At 39.8% G+C, this 19,243-nt stretch overlaps 1 protein-coding gene across 1 annotated transcript in view; it reads right to left on the bottom strand.

Annotated features, from left to right (window-relative positions):
* Nucleotides 1-12,884: 12,884 nt before the first annotated feature.
* The window catches only part of KCNMB4 (potassium calcium-activated channel subfamily M regulatory beta subunit 4), a 62,921-nt gene continuing 56,562 nt past the window's right edge, over nucleotides 12,885-19,243 (bottom strand). The window contains exon 3 of the mRNA XM_043565024.1: nucleotides 12,885-13,412. Coding sequence (XP_043420959.1) covers nucleotides 13,244-13,412 — 169 coding nt within the window. The 3' untranslated portion in view covers nucleotides 12,885-13,243. The remainder of the gene's footprint in view (nucleotides 13,413-19,243) is intronic.

The following is a 19,243-nucleotide window of genomic DNA, read 5'->3' as shown; positions in this document are numbered from 1 at the left end:
CATGACCTGAGCCGAAGTCAGACACTTAACTGACTGAGCATCTAGACACCTCCAGTGGGAAACAAATATACCCCCATTTTTCCAGATAAGGGATCCAAGGTCTAGAGAGTTTATATAATTTGTCCAAGGTCATACAAGTAGTACACGATGAAGCCAAAATTGGAACTCAAGTCTCTATAATATAGAGCCTCTATTCCTACTAACCATAATAATTTGTAAAACAAGTTCTAGTCCCTCTTCTACATGACAGTGATTCACATATTTGTAAGTAGATATCATGTCCTATAGTCTTGCCTGGTAAAAGCAGTTTCATTAGCGAATCCTCAGGTGACAGTTTCAAGTCCTCTAACTATCTTGGAAAATATGGCAACCATCTTGGAAAATATGGCAGCCAAGTTGAACACAGTGCTACTAATGCTCCCACACCACCTTTGTTCATTTCAATCCACCTTTGCCAAAATGGGATTTATAAAGCACAAAATTTAAGCAATACTTTTCGAGTTTTTAAAAACATGAAGTGATAGTTTTTCTTATATCGACAAATTGGCCGTGAACCTAATGTTCCTTCAAAATGAGTCATTTGAATTGGAACATTAATTTATGAGCAGCCGGGTCCACGTTAGTCTGAGAAAAGTGCCACTGCTCTGGCCTTGCACAGATCATCTCTAAAAAGTCCCTACACTTGGCTATAGTACTAATAGCTCAGGCTTCTTTCTTGCCTTCCCACCCCAGCTCTCAGATCCTGGAGGTGATCATGCCCCTTTGGAAAAGTGTGCAGTGTGACAGGTACCTGGCCAGCCTTGCCCTGCCTGGAGAGAGAAACCATTGCCCTAAACTGAGATTTAATGGGATCACATGCTTTGTTTTGGAGACAGGGTCTTCAAAGTAAGCTGGGCAGGAGGTTACATCTTCAGGTGTGAAATAACCACATGACCCACAAGAACTACAGATCCATCATAATTAGGGAAGCAGAAGTGAAAGTATACACTCAGGTCTCACAGCGTTTTGGTCCTGGCCAATGAGAGCCAAATGTTAACTCTTCTGGACCGGTTGTCAAACACAGCCATTATTGCAAAGTAAATTATATAAACTTACAACTTCATCGATTATATTTTGAAAAAGGCATTCAATACCCAGCATTCATCACTTCCTAATTATTTCCCCACATTTGACTATTATCTCTGCCCTTGAAGTTATTTTTGTCTACTATATCTGTGTGACCTGAATACGGTACAATGGCCTGCCACTGCACATCTCTTCCCAACTCCGAGTTTAGCAATGTCACGTTGACAGTTCGCCATCAACCAGGTGGGTAGATTGAATCAGCAAACTCTATGAACGAGGGCATCCCTCTCACCCCCGGCTGGGTGTGAAACATTTACCTGTGCACCACTTCCCATCAGTAAGCCTCCCCACCTCGTGTCCCCAAACACACACAAACGCTACACCCCGCTCCCCGAATCCAGGAGTGAAGTCGTCAACCTCATCATTTCATCCAATAATTATAAAGGGCAAAGTAAACATCTCTGCAGGGTTTTTTTTTTTTTTTTCTTTTAAACATTTTTTTTCTGGCTTGGAAGATTTTATTCACACATTTATACTTCATCCGTTTCCCCTTTAAATTTCAGAGTAGATTTGAATTTTATAATAACAGAGAGTTGGCATTTAGGATATGCTGTCTCAGAAAGGAGAATTTTAAGAACTAATGCAAATACTGCAGTGTTTTTAGTGTCTTCTGGTCTCCGATGTACAGGACATTATGGAAAACTTCCCTGGGCACCCCTCTTCCTAGGTGACCTTTTATGTTCATGGTCCGGAAGCTCTGTAAGGAAAGATATACCAAGGTTTCCTCTAGACTCCTAATTTCGTTAACCGTATAACTTCATCAAGATTCCCCTCGTTAGCCACGACCCCATCCAGCATGCTTTTGAGAAATTGTTGGGTTTCTTCATTTATTTGGGGAAAGTGCGAGAAAAGGAAATGGGCTCAATTATCAGGGGCAAGATAGTTTTCACGTTTCATTGTTAAAATTGAATGTCACTGAGCAGAAACCCAGCACTCAGTCCCCCCCAAGAGAGTTGCCTTAAGGGATAAGGAGGGCAAACAAATTGAATTCCTCCCTCAGCTTGCTGGTGGGACTGAAGTGGAATGGAGTCAAAATAACGGAAGGAAGGAAGGAGGAAGAACATGTGGTCCCCGCCAATCACGCCAGATGAGAAACCTGTGTTGACCCATGAATCAGAACTCTGAATTCAGAGACAATTAACCTGGAGTTTGCAGTGTGCTCAGAGGTCCCAGTAAGGAAGGACTGGGGAATTAGGGGATTATGAAGTAGCTAATGTTCATTGAACACCCATGTTGTGCCAGGAACTCAATTTGGCATTAAGCATTTTGTATATATTATCTTTCCATACATTTTCTTACCAATGACCTTAACTAAATGCCCCAGAAGAGTAAATACTCCTAGTGCCTTTACACACTTCCAGTGAAGAGATTTAAACAATATGGTTAATAATGGAAAACAAGCTTTAAAGAAACCAAATACTGCTTAATGGTTCCAACAAGATGAATTTTTCTACTCCACAGAAAAAGCTGTGAAGCAAACAGAGCTGAATTTATTAAACTTACACCAGCAAGGGAGACTCCCTGACAAAGCCTTGGTCGTACTAAAAAAGAGAAAGAAAGGCAAGTGTATTTATAGGAACTCAGGTGGTTTAAGGCAGTTCTTTTAAGGTTTTTTAAGGATTTATTGGTACCGAGGCAAGTTCGTATGGTAATAGTTGAGGATTGATGAGGCAATGAGATGAGGGCCGTGAGATAAGTCTTGATGTAACTATTGTCCTTAATGGGTGAACTTTTTTTTTTTTTTTTTCTGATTTTGGAGGGAATCCCTCATATTTTTAAATAGGTTTGGCCTTCTAGGACATTATGGAAACAGGTTCTTGGAAGGAGTTGCCTTTCTGTCATAATGGCCAGGTAGGGCATTTCCTTTAACCTTCACATAATCCCCCTTCCCCCTTTTTTTTAATGGAACCCACATCCTTAAGAACCATCAGAACACTTAAAGAGTTCCTTAATCATTAGACCATTTTCCTTTACTTTTCTTTCATGCAGAGATCTACCTCTTTAGTTACTTCCAAAACATTCCCTACTTCTTGCCATAGATATTAACTTCCTTGTATCTAGTCAGTTGACAAGTTCTGGTCCTGGTGAATACAATGCATACAGCCTTTAGGTTACTTTGCCTCCAGTAAAGGGTCATTGTTCTAAGAGTGAATTTGTAACCAAACTAATAGGAGTTCTCTCCTTGGTAAGTCACAGATAGAAACTACATCAGGTAGAGTTGTCGCACAAAGTAAACTTTATCTGTAGCAAATAAGGAGATCATGAGGAATAATTCCCAAAGCTGTGACCCCCCAAGCAAGGATGAATGGATTCCTTTTATTTAGGGTTAGGATGAATATTTAGATAGGGAAGGCAAAAAAAATGTGTGTGTGGGGGGGGGGGTAGATTTGTCATCGTATGTAGAGGTGGGCACAAGATCGCGCATGAGCCTGAAGGAAACGTGCCTGTACATGTATTGTATGTTATGTAAATGAGGCTTGTGCTCCTCCTTGGCAGAAATTTTAGTATTCTAATGAGGTAAAAGTAACTATCAGTCACTCCATGGTCCATCTGAGCAGGCCAGAGTCAGGTGTTGAGTTCAAACTGGTCTGGGTGGCCTGGGCCACTGGAGTTATTGCTTGAGGGGTAGTTTACATTTCCATCACAGAATATTATGCCCATTGGGTCTTTTGCCTGAGTTAAGAAATGAACTGGAAAGAAGAGCTTAGGCAAAAATATACTCAGTGAGTACAAGTAAGTGGGCAGCAGAGGTCAGGTCTTAGGGTCTAGATGGTGACAAACTGAGGTCTTTTTTGACATTTCCAGCCTGATAATTTATTGTTTTTGTCTTATGATATGACCTGGTAACAAACAAGGTTAACTCTAGATTTTCTAGAGGAGTTTCTAACATATTTGTTCAGGGCATGGACTGTTCTCAGACAGAGGTTAGGCAGTCATGAGTTACCCGTCTGGTAAAAGAGGAAAGGAAAAAAAAAAAAAAAGGGGGAAAGCAGTATTATTACCAGGGAAGGAAATGTGCGAAGGAGAAAGTAATAGAATTTCATGACAGGTAAGCCTACCTGCTAAGAAATATAGTGTCTTTTTAGTAAGCAACAAAGATTGTACACCATGAGGGTCCACAAGACTGAGGGAGACCCTAGTTAGCAGTTAGCAGTTAGTTTTCACTAACGTATTTGCTGGTACTGTTACCCTGAGACTAGTGTGATGGGAGAAGATAGGATTCAGTAGGCAGAGAGGAAAAGATTAGGACCTGAGGTCTGAGGGTGGGGAAAAACACCTATTTTGGAAAAATGCTGGGAGTGTCTGACCACAGTAGACCTAAGGTTCCTCTTAAGAGTGTGACAGACCCCACCTACTCCCCTCAGGAATTTGACAGAAGACTTAAGTATGGCCATAGACCACCCCTCATACAATAGGAACTAGACAAGCAGGAATGGTCAACCCGGCACCTAGAGCTATCAAGCCAATAAGGGTAGAACCTGAGAAGGAACAAGGGGGAAGGCAAGACGGGGGTAACCAGAACCTTACAAAACAAGGACCCTTGCCTATAGTCCTCAGGCATTCACTTTCACATGCCCTCTTTCTGTAAAGAGAACTTTCCTCCTACTCTTCCTTTCTAATCTTATATTCTAATAAACTTTTGCCTGCTGCTCATTTTGTGTCCACTTCTTCATTCTTCAAAGCAGTGAGACAATGAATCCCAGGAAATGTGGTAAAAAATCCTGCCACACTAGGAAGGTGGGCTCTTGCCACTGGGTCAAGAGAAAAGCCGTAGCAAGCTTTTCTCTGATAAATACGGAAAGAGGACTTCAACTACCTCCATTTTGACCTCAGCCTGTACTTTCTAATTGATTAGGTTCTTTCCAGCTTATCTCTTAACTCAGGCAAAAGATCTGCCCAGACGGCAAAACATCTCAAGAGGGGAACTGAAACTATCCCTCAAGCAATAGGGGATGCCCTGACACCGGCAAGACCCTGCGTGATTGAACCCAAGATGATGATTGACTTGACCTTTCTGGCCCCCCTGCATGTACCTACAGATTTGTCTCATATTTTCCTTATAGAAGCCTGCAAGTATTGTCAGCACTTTGGAGACAGTCTCTGAAGATGCTAGTCCTCTGTCTTCCTGGTGTTGGCTTCACAGAAATAAATCCCTTTCTGGTTTCCCCACTGCTCCTCCCTCTGCCTTTGGATTTTATCAGTGGCAGGAGTGGCCCAATCTGGTCTGTTTGGGACCCCAGAGCCAGGTGCTCTCACACCCTTGGACCCAGTTACAATACCATACAAGTGAGTTAAAAAAACAAAGCTTTGTCCAGATTGTTTATTCATTAATATGTAGACAGGTTGAAGACACTTAAATTGACCTAGGGTAAGAAGATGTTAAAAAGCTAGTTTTAAAACACAAAATGTCAGGGCGCCTGGGTGGCTTAGTCAGTTAAGTGTCTGACTCGGGTTCAGCTCAGGTCATGATCTCACATCTCGTGAGATCTGAGGTGGAGCCCAGTGTTAACAGTGCTGAGCACGCTTGGGATTTTCTCTCTGCCTGCCCCTCACCCGTTCGCTCCCTCTCAAAAAAATAATAAATGAACTTTAAAAAAAATCACAAAATGTCAGCTCAAGTGTAGGTTCCCAAGGAAGAGTTTTGACTACTAATAACTTGGTTAAATCACAGAGGTGTGCTAATTCTAAAACAGCTTGAAACTAATTGCCCACAGTAGCTCTAAGACCCAGGCACCCTCTCAACAGACTGAGTTAAGTATGAATGACTGGCCCGGGAAAGTTTTGAATGACTTTGAGTCTGTATAAAGTGAGATTTACCTCCTTGGCAATAATCTTGTTCTAGGTGATATAATTTGTTTTGACAAAATTATAACATTCTTTCTAACATAAAATCTTTTCTGAGTTAAAACTGTTAAGATGGTAAAACAAGAATTGCAGGGAAACTTAAGGCCCACAATTCCTTGTGAGAAAAAAGTAGGAGGGGGGTATCTGGCTGGCTCAGTCAGTGGAGCATGTGACTCTTGATCTCCGGGTTGTGAGTTCAAGTCCTGCATTGGGTGTAGAGATTACTTAAAAATAAAATCTTTAAAAAAAAAGAAAAGAAAAAAAGTAGAAGGGCACCTCGTTAAATTACTGAAGGGTAACTGACATGGCATATTGTTGACTCGCAGGAAAGCTTGAGCAAGTTTACCTACCCCAATCTCACTTAAGGAACTACTAAAGAAAGGATAGCACAGATGGAAGAGTCTAGACTATATAACCCCATAAAATAGTATTTGGGCTTACTACCACAGGGAAGTAAGGAATGGCTATTTTATTTATGATCCTGAAGTCCCGAACAAATCTAATCTTTACCCATTGAGTTTCTTGACAAGGAGGACACATTGTACAAGGACCAATACAATTTATGATGAGTCTTTTGGTAGGTTTCAACTCTTGGTTTCAGTCCTTTGCTTATTGTTTTTTTTTAGAAGCTATTATGCAAGTGTGGATAACATTTGAATATTGAATCTTGATAGATTCAGCCCTCAAAATTCTATCAGTTTAGGTAGAATTTTTAATGCATAAGGAGTCCAGAACTTCACGAAGACCTTCAATTTGGATTTGATTTAGACAGAAGGATACCAGTAAGTTAGTTTCCAAATTAGCTTTGACTTGAGTCTGAATAGGGAAGGGCTTGTGGATCTCAAGGAAGAGGTCTTCAGAGGAACACTTAATTCTGCAGATCCTTTTGCATAATGGAGTCTTACTTAATTAGCAGGTTAGTGTCACAAAGGATAACGGAATGTTCCTTGATTGAAGTCCAAGGGTAAAAGTTATGGGCTGGGACATAGAGTGCCCAGGATCATTCGGGCTACCCACTACTGGAGAAGTTTGTTGACCCTGAGGGAGTGGTGATATAATAATGCCAGGGTTTAAGGTTGGTATTGTAGCACCCACTACGAAAGAAAGAAAGAAGGAAAGAAAGAAAGAAAGGAAGGAAGGAAGAAAGAAAGAAAGAAAGAAAGAAAGAAAGAAAGAAAGAAAGAAAAAGAAAACATTTGCAAAGTTGTCATTTAACATTTAAAGAAATTTCAATGGAGAATTCAAGAGTAAATTGCTGATTACTTGGCTCTCCCTCAGAGCACCTTTATTGTTCACTCACTGTATTCTTTTTTCCTTCAGTTTGTTCACTGGCACAATTGTTTCCCAATACTTTTTCTCCTAACAACACCTACAGGCATCTCTATCCAGAGTTTCTCTCCCATGATGTGTCTAGGAGTTTAATCTGTAAAGACATTAGTTTATTCCAATTCCTAGGTCTCTAGGGCTCTTTCAAACATTTCCCTGAGGTATTAAAGATCTGGCAATGGGACTATTCCCAATTTCAGTCTTTGTTTGCAAGTTAACTCCCCCGTGTCTGACTTAAGGTTATTCACAAAAAGTGAGGAAGGAGCAAGAGTCACATATGCTTCACTGTCTACTCTTGAAAGTGATCTAAAGTTACTGTAAAGTCTATTCCTCAAGCCTTCAAAGACTCTTTTGGAAGCCTCTTCATGTCTGTCAAAAAAGACAGACAATTGGACTTTGCTCACTTTCTATTTTAAAATGGTTATCAAATGAATAATGTGTTCTTATCAAAATTTCCCTACTATAGGGGCATCTGGGTGGCTCAGTCTGTTAAGACACCAACTCTTGATTTCGGCTTGGGTCATGGTTTCACGGTTCGAAAGATCGAGCTCTGCGCTGACAGTGCAGAGCCTTCTTGGGATTCTCTCTCTTCCTCTCTCTCTCTCTCTGCCCTCCCCCTGCCCCCACACTCTCCTTCTCTCTCTCTCAAATAAATAAACATTTAAAAAAAATTTTCCTTACTGTAATTCTACTGGACTCTTGCTTCTTATGTTTATTCCATATAACTCCTCTAACTCATGCACTTATCTTCCTAATTGGCAATATTTCACTAAGAATAATTTAGAATTACAGCTAAGCCACTTCCTGATACCTGATGTTCAGAAACAGTATGAAAGAATAAACGTTTGCAGTTAATAAGTGTTAGTTGGAGGTCATTATTATTATCATTATGGACAAAATAAATCAATATGTTTCTCATCTCAAAAGGTGAGGAGGTAAGGAAGAGTCAGAGATTAATAGCCATACAATACATGATAAAATATTACAATACATGCTAAAGTCTTAGAATAATAGAGGTATGTACAAACTGGTATGGGATCACAGAGAGGGAAGTGATTAATTTTGTAGGTAAGATGCACGGAAGAGGTTGGGCCTTGACGGTAAGGTAATACTTCCCAAGACAGGAAAGGATATAAGAAACAATATGTACAAAGAACATAATGGATCCTGGGAGCAGTCATTCATTCATTCATTCATTCATTCATTCATCCATCTAATAAATATTTATTGAGCACCTTATTGTGTTGGGCACCATGCAGTGATGAAAAAAAAAATCCTATCATTATTCTACCTTCTTGTGGAGCTTATCATCTAATGGGAGAGATAACAGACAAGTAAACAAATAAATATATAAACAAAAACAATAGGAACTACAAAGGAAGAAAGCAAGAGGAAGAGGATGACCAGAGAAGCCTACTTACATAGGGTGGTTAGGGAAGGCATCTAGGAAGGGCCAATATTTAAGCTCAGACCTAATGGATGAGAAGAAACAGATATGCAAATATGGTGAGAAGAGGGGTTCAGGCCACAGCACAGGACCCCATATGTACAGACCCTGAGAGGACCACAGTGCATCTGGACTGTAGGCTATGTGATGCCAATGCTGAGCTATTAGGAAAAGGATTTTATATGGTTTGATATATTTCAGTTCATTTTTCAAAAGGATAAATTATCTGAGCCAGGTAAATGATTCTCCACCCATGTTGTCTGATCGTATTTTGTCCCATTATTCATTCTGTCATTGTATTGTCTGCCCATCACTGAGCTTGTGACAAAGACCTAAGAATGCATCAGACCTATTGCAATGTCCATTCAGACCCCGGGACAGGTGAGGGCAGGAGGTAATAGATGAGGACGTCTCGCCAGATGAGACCATTTAGAGAAAAGCAAGGTGAATTATCTCCCATCATAACAAAATTCGAAAATACGTGGCTTTGGCATTGTTGCCAGGCAGCTGGCAGCGAGGAAACAGACTGCAGGGTGGAAAACTGGAGATTCTTGTTATGCTCTGACCAATCATTAAGTACAAAATCATCACCAGCACCAACTCAGAAGGCAGGCCGGTAGCAAAGGGGAGAGCGATTAGGAAAAAGCGGTGATGATGCGGATTGGCTGCTCTTTGCTGTTTTTTAGTAAAATACCATGGAAAATAGTTGAGTGAGACAAGAACTAGTCTATAAATAGGGTAACACAGCTCTGTTACAGGACTTGTGCCTTTGCCCTGCAGCCCACTGCTTCTTTACCCCAAACAGCGGGAAATTATGCAGAATCTTTCTCCAGAGTCTCCATTAAGTAATGCTGGCCAGACAACGGGAGTAGCTCAGCAGAAAAAATCAGATAAATGTTGTTGCATTCCCACTTAAACTTGTTCCAGAAAGCTTCCAGGTGCCTGCCATTAAGTTGAGGATTGGAGGTACAAGCAGAGACTGAGTAAAATGCTGCTGGTTTAACAACTATAACAAAAGGAGACTTTTGGCAGTGGTCACTTTGACACGAACTAACTGGAAGCAAATAGAAACCTTTTGGATGAAATTTTATCACCTATGTTGTGGGCACCCCTCAGATGCACTCCCTAACCCCAAATTTGGTTTGGATGTCAATACTATTAACCACTCACACATCAAGAGGGTACAAAGTTTGTTATTCACATCATGAGACTTTATGGGGAGAGCAGGACAGTTCCCACACAGGTCCAAAAATGAGTAGACTGGTCTGGCTTTTTTTTGTTCTTAGCGTATAATCCTGCTTGCAGGCCAGCCTTGTGTGGTTTGAATTTCCCACTTGGAAGGAGGCACCCAGCCTTTCTAACCAGTTTGCCCAGATGTCAAGCATAGGGGGAAAGGGGAATAGGGAGGAGGCATGAAAGCTGTCAGCAGTCAAATACAAAAAATGGAGTCAGCCTCTTTATCACAGCCAAATAAACTATAATCTTGGCCTACAAAAGCCTGTTTGTTCAATCCCTAAAGAAATCTAGGTCTACAAATGTGCACTAGGAACATGCAAAAGCTGTGATAAACCCCAAAAGTTTCTGATGTGTCTATGGGTTTAATGAGCAAGAATTTCCTAGAGATCAAACCAGGGGTCACATAGAACAATGGACAAGTTTCTCCAAGACAGCAGATTGAAGGTTTAACCAAGAATCTTATTTCCTGGGGGGCAGAGGATCTTTGTAATTGTTCAGAATTTCATCATGGCATAGGGCATTGACAGCTATCCATCATTCCCATCCTTTAGTGGTCTTTCTCTCCCCTTTCCTTTTAGAACTAGAACCCTTCCCCTGGAGTTTTAGTAGAACATAGGTCCATCTAGCTGAAGAAAACATGTTCCAGCCTTCCTTGAAGCTAGGCATAGCTAGGTAGGTAGTAAGTATTTACAAATAACTGTGAGCAAAAGTGATGGGTAAAATTTCCTTTAAAAGAAAGAGCTAGCTCCTAACTTCCTTGCTTTTCCAGGTTGCAAAGCAGGTGTGATTCTTTGAGTCAATTTTGACCATGGAATGAACACTGTTCTTGGTAATGAAAGAACAACAAGGTAGAGGAATCCTGGGTCCTTCCATTACCATATGAATCAGAACTGCCCTGGACTTCTCTGCTACCTCTGAACTGCTGTGTGAGGAAGAAATAACTTCTCATGTGGGCCATGGTATTTTGGGTTCTCTGTTATAGCAGCTTTGACCATTTTCTCACTTCTATTAAGAAGCTAAGCTTCTCTACCTTTTGATAATCGTAAAAACGCACCCCCCCTTTCTCTGGATTTTAGTTTTAACAACAAGTGTAAGGAGCCTCAAATTTAACTGGCTATAAGCAAGTAAGACCTTAAAACTACATGTGACTTCATGAATTCAGTGTGCTCCTCCTCTTTTCAAAAAATCGACCTACAGGGGCGCCTGGGTGGCTCAATCAGTTGAGCATCTGACTTCAACTCAGGTCATGATCTCACAGTTCGTGAGTTCAAGCCCCGCATCAGGCTCTCTGCTGTCAGTACAGAGCCTGCTTCAGCTCCTCTGTCTCCCTCTCCCTCTCCCCCTCACTCACTTGCTCTCTCTCAAAAATAAATAAACATTAAAAAAATATTTTAAAAATCAACCTATAGAATACAGTCATGTATACTCTTTGGGTCTAAATGGAGGCATTAACACAAATGTATGAGTATCAAACTGATAAATGAAAACTCAGGTCAATAAATATCAATTTTCCTTTTTCCCTACACATCACATATGTCCATGTGCTATTTTTATCTATTCTCTGTAATTGATTAATCATAGATTATTGCATTAAGATTAAATGGATAAAGCAGACTTCCTCTCCCACTATGTAACACAAAGATGGTGATTTTCTCGGCTTTCCACTCGAGTAACTGTGTTTCAGATCGGTTCACGCTGTTGCTAAGACAACAGGGATGCTGTAACAGAAAACTGGCTCTGAAGTCTCAAAGGATGGAGCTGCCTCAAAGGATATCATCGATGGTGTGTTCAAGGCCTTTTTCACAATGAAACTTGTAACACTGGATTCGAAAAAGGTGGTCACACTCATCCAACACCCTTCCATAGAAGACTATGGCTCTGTCAATGACTTGTATTCTAAGATTAAGGAAAGAGCAGTCTGTGAACTAAAACTCAGAGGCCTATCATTTCACTAACATGTATCTTTCTTAGAACCCTAAGCGAGTACTGTCCTTAAATTCCAGTTTGCCTTTATTCTCATAGAAGCATGTTTGAAGAATAATGGAAGAGAGCAAGAAGGAACCATATCATCCGATTGTTCCTTCACTAAAAATGTACATCTCATCGACACAAAGGTTTGATTCTGTCTGGTAACTACCTGGGTAAATAGGATATTCACCGATACCTGTGACTGGTATTTGGAATCTGCATTTGTCAACAGATGCAAAGAAGCACAGTCTCCTCAATGCCCTCGTGATAAAGGCCCAGGAAGCTCAGCGGCAGCAGTGATGAACCCTGGGTTGCATCTCCAGGTTTGTCCAAGCAAACACCTGCAGCGGCATTCGTGTAGTACTGAAAACATCAAGGCAAAGACAAAGAAAATAAAAACAAAATACTTGAGCTGATTCTGAATATTTTTTTTTTTCTGAGCTAAAAGAGAAAAGGAACGAAAACAGCAGTTAACTAAGCTGACACGTGTCCTTCACATCATGTCCATTCTATTGCACAGAGATGAAATCCGTCGAATGTAACATGGACGCGTGAATGAAGGAGCTCAGTGCTCTTAGAGCTAGGACACACCTTGTTCAGAACCGTCTCCCTCTCTTAAGAGATAATCTGGTGAAAAATAGTGGAGAGGCAAAGGGAAGTGTTGGAGGATATGTTTTCCCAATCTTTGAGGGTCCCTTGATGAAGAGTCACAGAAATGACTGAAGACTGAGGGAACAGTGCAGTTTTCCTTTTTCAAGCAGGAGTCAAAAGGTATTCTTCAATAATGGAAACTGGGGATCATACTGTGAGGTCAAGACTTGTGCAGGGGTCCTTATCTCTAAGTGCAAGTTTCATCTCGCGGAATCAAATGAAACCAAGACCCTTTTTTAAAACCGTGGTGTTCTAAACGTAAAAAAAAAAAAGAAATAGAAAAGAACACAGACCACTCTCTTTTAATGTTTTTAAGTAGCAGAAATCATAATGGTTTGTATACTACACTGTACAATTATATACTGTTACTTTCCAAAGAAAATTAACTTCTTATAGGATTTTCTGAAATGGTTACTCCATACGGTTAAGAGCTTGACCCTTCAGCCATCGCTACGACACATGGCATACAATCTATGAGGTTCCAAGTCTTCCAGTTGTGCCGGTCTCTGCTGCCATTGAGGGAGGAGCCTCTCAGAGACCTCTCATAGCCCCTTCCATCTCCTGCACCAGGAAACAGCCTCCGCAGGTAGATGTGTGCCGATGAGCGCAGTTTCTGTGCTTTGCTTGCCACAAGCCTACTCCCCTTTAAGAGAACTTGCGCTTCTTCATGGCTTCTGCTTTGACTGCCAGGCTCTTGGCACAGATGGTCAGGACCACAATGAGAACGCCCACCACAAATGTCACCAGGGGCCAGAGAAAGCAATGCAGGAGGACAATCTCATCATGCGTGCGATGAAGGAGCACATCATCTGGTCTGCAAGACAGTGGAGATGGGAAAGAAAGAGTGGTCAACTGCCTTGGCATGGCATAAATCTACACCCTGGAGCTCAGCTTGCTTTCTAGCCCAAAGGGAATAATCATTGAAAGTGAAGACCATGCTCTGGCTATAAATACTATATTTTGAGGTTCAAATCCATTACCAAAAGTTCTGAGGTCTTGAATCAAGTAATTGGTACAAATTTGCATATTATCTATAATATAATTTACACGTTGCGAAATGTCAAAGTGTAGCCATCTTTTACATTACTATTTTCCTGCATTTTAAGTTGTCTAACATATTCCATTTTCTCACTCACCCTTTAATGAATGCTGGTCAAAGTGGCATGAATCAGTCTAAAAAATTACTTGTAGGTTGACATTCTCAAACCCAAAGTAGACCTCAGCACTTAGGTGGGACCCAAATGATCTTAATTCATAAAAATAATAAAGTCGCTGTTTGAATTTAGTCAGAAAGATCTGTGGTGTAGTCTTCAGGTCAACTCAGCTCCATTATGTGAAGGTTTTTTATTAATGAACAGATGAGTGAAATGGTTAGATTTAGTGCATTTTTCCATGCTTCTGGGTGGGATCAGTCATCAGTTTAAACTACTGACTACTTTCTTGATAAATTTTGCAAAGTCTTAGCAATATATTTCTATCTTACCAACACAGGACCCCGCTTTCAATTCCAGCACTGGTCTCATTCTCAAGAAGTAAAAATGAGATGTGTTCCACAAGCCATGATTTCTCATCTCTGGCCATTAGAGAGAGAGCTTGGGACTTTAGCTTTCATACAAGAGGTTTACATTTTGTGAGATATTTCCATTTCATCCCCAGGAAGGTTTGTTCTATTTAAAAAATTTTTTTTAAATGTTTATTTATTTTTGAGAGAGAGAGAGAGAGAGAGAGAGAGAGGGAGAGAGCGCACACACAGGTGGGGGAGGGGCAGAGAGAGATGGGGTGACATAGGATCTGAAGCGGGCTCCATGTCAACAGCAGCGAGCCTGATGCAGGGCTCAAACTCATGAATTGTAAGATCATGACCTCAGTTAAAGTCAGATGCTCAACAGACAGAGCCACCCGGGCGCCCCAGGTTTGTTCTATTATCCTAGAGTAGCAGTGCTTCCTCCAGACAAGGAAGAAAATGATGCAGAACAATTAATTCAATTGCCCTCAAGAACATCAGAAGCTTTAGAGTACAAGGGCAGTGCATTTAACAAAGAAATGCCTTCTTGAGGAGCTCTCACTGATCACAGCTTTCATAATTCAAGATCAATTTTTCTAGAAGATTGACAAAGAATGTTGGGTATTTCTCTTCTACCTATAATGCAACCATCATGCAGCATTAACAGTTTTGCAGCTTAGCTTTGAAATTACATAATCCTTGCCCCTTTTTTGTGCATAATATCATTTAAGATTTTGCACATTGAGATTTTTATTGACATTTTATTTCATATTATTTCAGTTAAAATTTGTACTAGATAAATGCAGAGTCATTGTAACAATTAAGCAAAAAGCATTCCAGCTTGCAGAAGTTACTCTTTTTTCTGAATTCCTGTAGCAACACATTGTCTTCAAGACTTGTGCTATCATTAACTTATGATACATGTTAATGTACATATCCTTTTCTCCTGGAAGGCCCTTGACTTTGTCATTGTCTGTTACTCTACACATAGATGTTGCTAAATAACCACTTGCTACTGATGACCGGGAAACTGTCTCTGTTTCAACATGTTATCCATGCAAAATTTCAAGAACCTTAAGCCTTGAGTGTAGACAGTAGAGGCCTAGGTCCAAATACAGTCAGGGCACAATATAATTAAGTCCTATGTTACAGTCTTTAAAACCCCAACCCCCAGCACTGCCACCATTATTTTCCCAGCCACAAGAACTCACAGCTGTCAGCTACCCCCACCAGAGTGTGCAAAGGAAGTAAAAGCTCTCTCGGTTTCAGATCTCACATTGAGGTCTTTAATCCGTCTTGGGTTTATTTTTGTGTATGGTGTGAGAAAGTGGTCCAGTTTCATTCTTTTGCATGTAGCTGTCCAGGTTTCCCAGAACCATTAATTGAAGATACTGTCTTTTTCTCATTGTATATTCTTGCCTCCTTTGTCATAGATTGACCATATAAGCATGGGTTTACTTCTAGGTTCTCAATTCTCTTTCGTTGATCTATGTGTCTATTTTTGTGCCAGTACCATACTGTTTTGATTGCTACAGCTTTGTAGTATAGTGCATCTTGAAATCTGGAATTGTGATACCTCCAGCTTTATTCTTTTTCTCAAGATTGCCTTGGCCATATCACAATAAAAAGCTTTTGCAAAGCAAAGGAAACCATCAACAAAACAAAAAAAGCAAATTACTAAATAGGAGAAGATATTTGCAAATGACATATTCAATAAGGGATTAATATCCAAAATATAAAGAGAACTTATACAACTCAACACCAAAAAAATTAAATTAATTACATAATCTGACTAAAAATGGGCAGAAGACCCAAACATTTTTCCAAAAAAGAAATAACACGGCCAACAGACACCTGAAAAGATGCTCAACATCACTCCTCATCAGGGAAATGCAAACCAGAACCTCAATGAAATATCACTTTACACCTGTAAAAATGGCTAAAATCAAAAAGACAAGAAATAACAATGATTGGCAAGGATGTGGAGAAAAAGGAACCCTTGTGAACTGCCGGTAGGAATGTATATTGGTGCAGCCATTGTGGAAAATAGTATGGAGGTTCCTCAAATAATTAAAAGTAGAGATATTATATGATCCAATATGGGTATTTACCCAATGGGGGGAAAAACACTAATTGAAAAAGATATATGCACTCTTATGTTTACTGCAACTTTATTTACAGTAGCCACGATATGGAAGCAGCCTAAGTGTCCACTGATAGACAAATGGATAAGGAAGATGTGGTGGAAATATATAAATTATTATACAGCCATAAAAAAAGAATGAGACCTTACCACTTGCAACAACATGGATGGACCTAGAGGGTTTTATGCTAAGTGAAATAAGTAGGACAGAGAAAGACGAATACCACATGATTTCACTTATATGTGGAATCTAAAAAACAAAACAAAAGCATAAACAACCATAAAGTAGAGTCAGACTTATAAATATAGAAAGCAAACTGATGGTTGCCAGGGAGAAGGTGTTTGGGGCAGGGGGGATGGGCAGAATGGGTAGAGGGAAGTAGGAGGTATAGGCTTGCAGTTATGGAATGAAGAAGTCATGGGAATGAAAGGCAGAGCCTAGGCAATATAGTCAATGGTACTGTAATAGTGTTGTACGGTGGCAAATGGTAGCTATATGTGTGGTGAGCATAGCAGAACATATAGACTTTGAATCACTGTGTTGTACACCTGAAGTTAATGTAACATTGTATGTCAATTATACTCAAAAAATAAAATAAGATAAACTGCAGTATTACTGATTTTTTTTTTTTTTTTAATCTGTCTTGGGATGGCCTTCCTCCCTCACTTCCTTCCCACCTTCTTTTCCCCTTCGCTCTCTTCCCCTTCTTTCTTGGACAGTTCTATTCCTCCAGAATCTATTGGTGCAAAGATGAACTATATTCTTCACCAAAAGGGTGAGAGTGCATAAAAATGTAAATGCACTTAATACACAGAACTGTATGCTTACAAACGGTGAAAATGGCAAAAAAGGGGGGGGGTAAGGACTTGTATTTTTAACACTATTTTAAGTAATTTGCATGTAATTTCCATAAGTGTTTTGCGGTTAATTTTTCAGTAAAATGCTTCATTGAGTATCGTCTTTTGTGTTCCTTCTCGAATCACTATTAATGATACTAAATCCTTTACCACAATATTGTACAATTGAACCAGGAAAATAGCCACAGATGAAGGTGGTTGGAACCACTATACATATTTCCTGGAACATTTAATAAAAAAAGAATGTGAGTAAAAAGGAAAGGAGGAGTGAAAATAAGAACTGAAAATGCTGGACCCGGATATTTGTTTTATTTAGAAACTTCTTGGCATTCCAACTGCTATAAGAGCCCTTGGGGCAAAATTTTATTTTAATATTTCAAGTGACAAAACATCATTCACTGGAGATAGCTATGTTGAATCCGTAGCAGCTTCAAAGCAGTCTTTGAGGCAGAAATATTATATAAAAATGTTCATATTTCTTTAAAAATAATTAATGTCTGTTTCCATTTCATACAGTTCTAAGATGCCCCATAGTATCCTTCAACGGGAAGGAAGGGTAGCAGAATATGCCACTTTGGCATAAGGTTATTTTGAGCTGGAGCTAATTGAAAAGAGACAGAGATAAGAAAAGCTCTCTGCCCTCCTCTTATTTGCCTAAAAGCAAGACATACATTTATAAAGGTGCCTTTCTTCCTCTCTCTTCCAGGAAGGACAAAAGTTAATCATTGGAGACAATTCTAGACCTTTATCAGCCCAAAAATGGCACCAGAGTAAATTATATAACAAATTTTCCTAACTAGCTCTTACTTTCCATCAGTTTCCCCATATATTTACCTTTCTACATTTTGCTGCCCTAGAAATTCAAAGTCCTTTTCCTTTGTCATATCACTTCTCTAAATATGTATTGCCTTTTTCTTTAAAAAAATTTTTTTTTAATGTTTATTTATTTTTGAGAGAGAGAGAGAGAGAGAGAGAGAGAGCACAAGCAGGGGAGAGGCAGAGAGAGAGGGAGACACAGAATCCAAAGCAGGCTCCAGGCTCCAAGCTGTCAGCATACAGCCCCATGTGGGGCCTGAACCCACAGACTGTGAGATCATGACCTGAGCTGAAGTCAGACGCTTAGCTGACTGAGCCACCCAGGCGCCCCTGTATTGCCTTTTACTTAAAGATGCTATATAAGCCCAAGTTCTAACCACCTCTTTGAGCTATGCACCACTGAGTGCTTCCACATGTACACATGATGCACATGTTAATAAACTTCTGTTTTTCTCTTCTTAATCTGTCTTTTGTCAGTCTAATTTACAGAGCCCTAGCCTATGAATCTAAGAAGGGTAGAGGGAAAAGTTTTTCCTCCCCTATAGGAAAAAATGATTTCTCAGCACAGTAATGCTTAAGTTCATCATTCAGTTAATAGGATTTACTGAAATTATCTTTAAATTGATCCTGTGATGTAATTAAAGTCTGGTTCATTTAACTGGGACTTTAGTGTCTTAATCTAAAGCACTCCACTACCTCAGTTCCCTCCAATTTTAGGAGGCAGCTTTGGGTTTAGAATTCAGTTTTCCATAAATCTATAATGGTAGGACTGAAGGGGAACTTTTTTTAAAAAAATTACCATTTTCAATATTTGGCAAACTGGATAAATGGCCTGATGAGATCTGAATACGATGTAGTATAATCAGGATAGTGATGAGGATGTAGGCAATATGAAAAAAAAAAAAAAAGGGATGATTACTCTGAATTTGAGGACTTCAAAAAAGTAAACAAGGTATTTTGTTTCGGGTGTGTAAAAATACTAATAGCAAGCACTTTTAGATCGTAAGAGGGGGTGGGTACAAGTGTCATAAAACAAGAGAAGTGCTACCGAGTACCCTTAGAAATACCTTCCTAAAGGTTGGACTTACCCTGAATAGAGCCTTGAAAGTATATTGTGAGTACATTCTTAAATAGTTAGCATTTGTTAAGTATTTACTACCCTTCAGGTGCTCGGATAGAGTGTTTAATCTCACTTGATCCTTAAAATAACCCTGTGATGGCCAAATTTTTCATTGTCATTTTAAAATAAGAGAAACTAAGGCAAAGAAAGATTAGTTTACTCAAGATTACACAACTTAAAATAATGACACAGTGATTCGGAAAC

The sequence above is a fragment of the Prionailurus bengalensis genome, chromosome B4 (assembly GCF_016509475.1).
Source record: "Prionailurus bengalensis isolate Pbe53 chromosome B4, Fcat_Pben_1.1_paternal_pri, whole genome shotgun sequence".
NCBI classification, from domain to species: domain Eukaryota; kingdom Metazoa; phylum Chordata; class Mammalia; order Carnivora; family Felidae; genus Prionailurus; species Prionailurus bengalensis.
The sequence above is the reverse complement of the archived record's forward strand: the minus strand, read 5'-3'. Positions and strand labels throughout refer to the sequence as shown.